This window comes from Nicotiana tomentosiformis, chromosome 12 (genome assembly GCF_000390325.3).
Source record: "Nicotiana tomentosiformis chromosome 12, ASM39032v3, whole genome shotgun sequence".
Classification (NCBI taxonomy): domain Eukaryota; kingdom Viridiplantae; phylum Streptophyta; class Magnoliopsida; order Solanales; family Solanaceae; genus Nicotiana; species Nicotiana tomentosiformis.
In genome coordinates, this window is record NC_090823.1 from 28,201,437 (window position 1) to 28,205,502 (window position 4,066).

The following is a 4,066-nucleotide window of genomic DNA, read 5'->3' on the forward strand; positions in this document are numbered from 1 at the left end:
TATTATTATTATTATTATTATTATTATTATTATTATTATTATTATTTTAACCGTTTTGATATATTAGAGGTTAATTTTAATATTTTGCTTGTCTATACGGCTCCACTATACCAAACGTCAAAGTCAAAAGCTGGACAATTGTTACTGGAAGGGTATATTTGAGATGAAAGATCAATAACGATGGGGATTTTCATGAACCAACATATATGTAAACGAAAGATAAATGTAACACAAATCGAATGTTTACTAATCCTTCTAAAATTTTAAGCAAGTTGTAAAATTTAACATTTCAAAATCACGAAAAATTTATAGGAAGGCAACTCCTTGCTAAATCATCTCTCATATTCCTGTTAGCCACTACATAACTCATCAATTGTATTCCTAGAGAGCATTAGGGGAGATTAAAGTCTCCACATATGTTAAAGCACGATAGAAGTAAAGTGATGCTTCAAGCCCAGCAATTTTAACTTCTTCAAACTTTTGTGTTTTTGGATCGTAAAATAGTAATTCAGCTTTACTCCTCCGAAATAAGATGCCTCCATCCTTCATAAAGCTCACAGGAAGGACATGGATTCTTGTACAAAGCCAGTTATCATCTGGCACTGGCACTGTAATTGCTAATACTTTACTCCATGAATAGCTCATGGTTCCATTCTTTTTCATACGCCAAACCTCGAAATCGGCCAACTCATTAATAAGGGACGAAAACTTTGTCAAACAAAGGCATCCTTCAACAGTGAACAAATTTGGTTTTTCCATTAATAGGTCCCGATGACCTTGAAACAATATTTCTTCAAAATTTTCATTTTTCAAACACAAAGATAAAATAAATTTATTGTCGGGTCGCTCATTTATGATCATATAAACAATTCCATCAACAACAACCATATCTCCCTCGATGTCATAGCTTACGGGTAGCTTACCAATCAATTTCCACGAGTCACTCTTGGTCGAAAATATTTGAACATCATGTCCATCTGGATGATATATTAATCCTAGTCTAACTATTTTGTAATCATCTTTGGAAGATGGAGAATCGTACCCTAAACCATAAAAAGTATATGACTGCTCCTCACCATGAATGGAGATTGGACTTGGGATTTTTCTTGATTCTCTGATGGTCGGGTTCCACAGGACAATATTGTAAGGAGAGAGAGCTAGAACAAATAACCCACTGCAAGAATTCACATATACTTTACCACCCCATGAAGATTCTGGAATTGTTGGAGGCTTAAGAAGAGAGACAACAGAATCACGTTGAAGTGAAGGGGCGTCTAAGGAGTAGTGGTACATTTGTTTCGTCACCATTCCATAACAACTCAGAAAGATTTTTTGATTTTGATAATTTTTTATATCACTTTTGCATCGATCTTGGTGAAAATTGATGAATTGACGATCTTCAATTAGTGAACGCCAAGATTTGCAAACGAGCTTGAACCGTAAAAGTGATCTCACAGGAAGTTTTATCAGTACATCGATGATATTATCATGGGCAATAAAGTTATCAGGCATTCTGTTTGGGTTTCTGCTAGTACTGTTTGTAGTGTTGAAAGAATGTCACTAGGGTTGGGGTTTAATAAGTGAAGAAAACAGATGCTTTTATGTGAAAAGGATTCTTTACATCTGACCTTTTTTATCCTAATTTCACCCAACTTTGTCATGTCGCCTGTTTTTGCCTTTTCCCTGATGGTGTACGACTGCAATTTTAACTTTTTGATACGACGGTGCCAATATCTTCTCACACGAATGTGAGACGTGTAGAGCTCGACAAATTATAAAAACAGAGGGGTTCCGATATTTTTTGTCATTTGGGACATTTCAAGCACGGTTTTGGGCGATTTTTCAGAGGGAATTCACGGGAAAACTTGAGGTAATTAAGTCACTTGTGATCAATGTTAGTCAATAATATTGGATTATCATTGAGTATTTCGACTAGGTTACATGTTTTTGAGGTACAATTTGAGGATTTGAGCCTAGGGATTTCAAAATAAGAATTTGACATTTGGATGTCGGATTTTGGTAAATTTGGTATGGTTGGACTCGTGATTGAATGGGCGTTCATATTTTATAACTTTTGTCGGGTTTTGATACGTGAACCCCACGGACGATGTTTGAGTTAAATTTCGGATTTTGTTGGAAAATTAGTATTTTTATGTGGAATTAGTTCCTATAATTTGTATTGACTGAATCAAATTATTTGTGGCTAGATTTGAGGCGTTTGGAGACCGATTCGCGAGGCAAAGGCATTGCAGAATAAAGAATCACACGGTTTGAGGTGAGTAACAGTTCTAAATTTGGTCTCGAGGGTATATATGAAACCCCGGATTATATGTTATGTGATTGATTTTGAGGTGACGCACATGCTAGATGACGGGCGTGTGGGCATGCACCGTAGGAGTTGTGACTTGGTCAATTCCATGGATCTGTGTAGTTGAATAAATTATTGTTATATGTACATTTTCCACGTATTAGAGAAATCGAACTATAAATCATGTTTAAACCATGTGTTGACATTGTTGGGACCCACAGAGGTCGTGTACATGTTGAATTATCTATTAAATTACTGTTTTGTATTCAGTCACAGTTTTACTTGCATATTACATTCCAGTCTCTATTGTTCATTATTGATGCATCATATCATTGCTGATTGGGCTGCTTACCATGATTTCCGAGAGCCCGAGAGATTGGAGAGGTCGATGGCTGAGTGAGGTCGAGGGCTTGATTGTGAGGATATTTATGGGATCAGGATGCACGCCACAACATATTTCCATGATTTATGCCATGATTGGCTTGTTATAGAGCTTGCGCTTGGTCGACTTTTATAACCATAATTATTTGTATAATTTAAGGATATAAATATAAATTATGTGAAGTTTGTTTTTCTATCCATTTAAACTACGCATACAACAATGTTGCATAGCCAACTTTGGGTTAAATTCTTTTTCTTTGCTGCATACTTCTTCTTGCTATCCTACTTTTTGTTGGACAATATATGGTCGATTTGGATTTTTGGAACTTCTTTTTGCACGAATCCATGTAGGAAAAGAATAAGACAGTTATTCCTATAAAAGATGGCATTGTTCCGCATTATTCATTATTCTCTAAAGGTATTGGTGTAGAAAGAAGCAATTTTCTACAAAGATATTATTCGTTCTCTCTATTATTCCCGTTTTTCGTAATTGAGTAATGTTTTAGGTCATGAATATGAATTAGAGAGAAAACAATGGCATCTTAACTTTTATTGTAATTGCTTGTGTGTCGTACTTCTTTATTTTTCGTCATAATTTTTAGTTTTGGATATCAAAGTCCTTTACATTGACGTGGTATTATGTTTAAATTGTATACCTTTAGAGATCAATAGTTTGTGTGATTTCAACTAATGTTAGTGTAACAATATTAATTTTCAGCTACTAGATAATATTTGCAGTTTTTTCTTATATATTGCAGGTATTTCGCGCAGCGTAATAGAATCAAATTTGGAAAAACAATGTGTCCCAACAAATAACCTTAAACCTTATGATTTTGAAAGGGTAATTAAGATATTGGTTATTCGAAGAGGACCATTAATAAAATATAAGAACAACAAACGAGAGGGTTCATGATGAGCGCAAAACACAACACAAAATTATTGCTCGCTAGTCAAAGAAAGTATAATTTAATTATCGTCAACACAGGGATTGAATTTAAATATTGTTCGAATAATCTTCAGTTGATTACTATCCAGGAAAATTAATACTTGATTTGATGATTATCAACTACGATTAACTACTAAGAATTAAACAATTTATAATTGATCACAAAATGTAGCAGATGAGCAACGAAGAAATATCAATGAGAGAAATAAGGGTAATTCACTAGATAGGTGCAAGATAATTCACTCGGGATCCAATTCTTGGGTTAGTTCACTCTATAATATTATTGATTCTCACGAATTCAATATATAATTAGATTACAGTTGAACTTAATGCTCCTCTTTCGATTAAACATCAATTTCAGTAATTAATCCAATTGAAGTGCGGTAAACAATTGCAACGAATAGAATGACAGTTATGGTCTATAGGGTAAC

The 4,066-nt window shown here is 34.2% G+C and overlaps 1 protein-coding gene across 1 annotated transcript; it reads right to left on the reverse strand.

The window, feature by feature from the left end:
* Positions 1-381: 381 nt before the first annotated feature.
* On the reverse strand, positions 382-1,293 carry LOC138902395 (F-box protein CPR1-like). The gene has a single exon (XM_070190257.1). The coding sequence runs from the start codon at positions 1,291-1,293 to the stop codon at positions 382-384; it is 912 nt and encodes a 303-aa protein (XP_070046358.1).
* Positions 1,294-4,066: the final 2,773 nt, after the last annotated feature.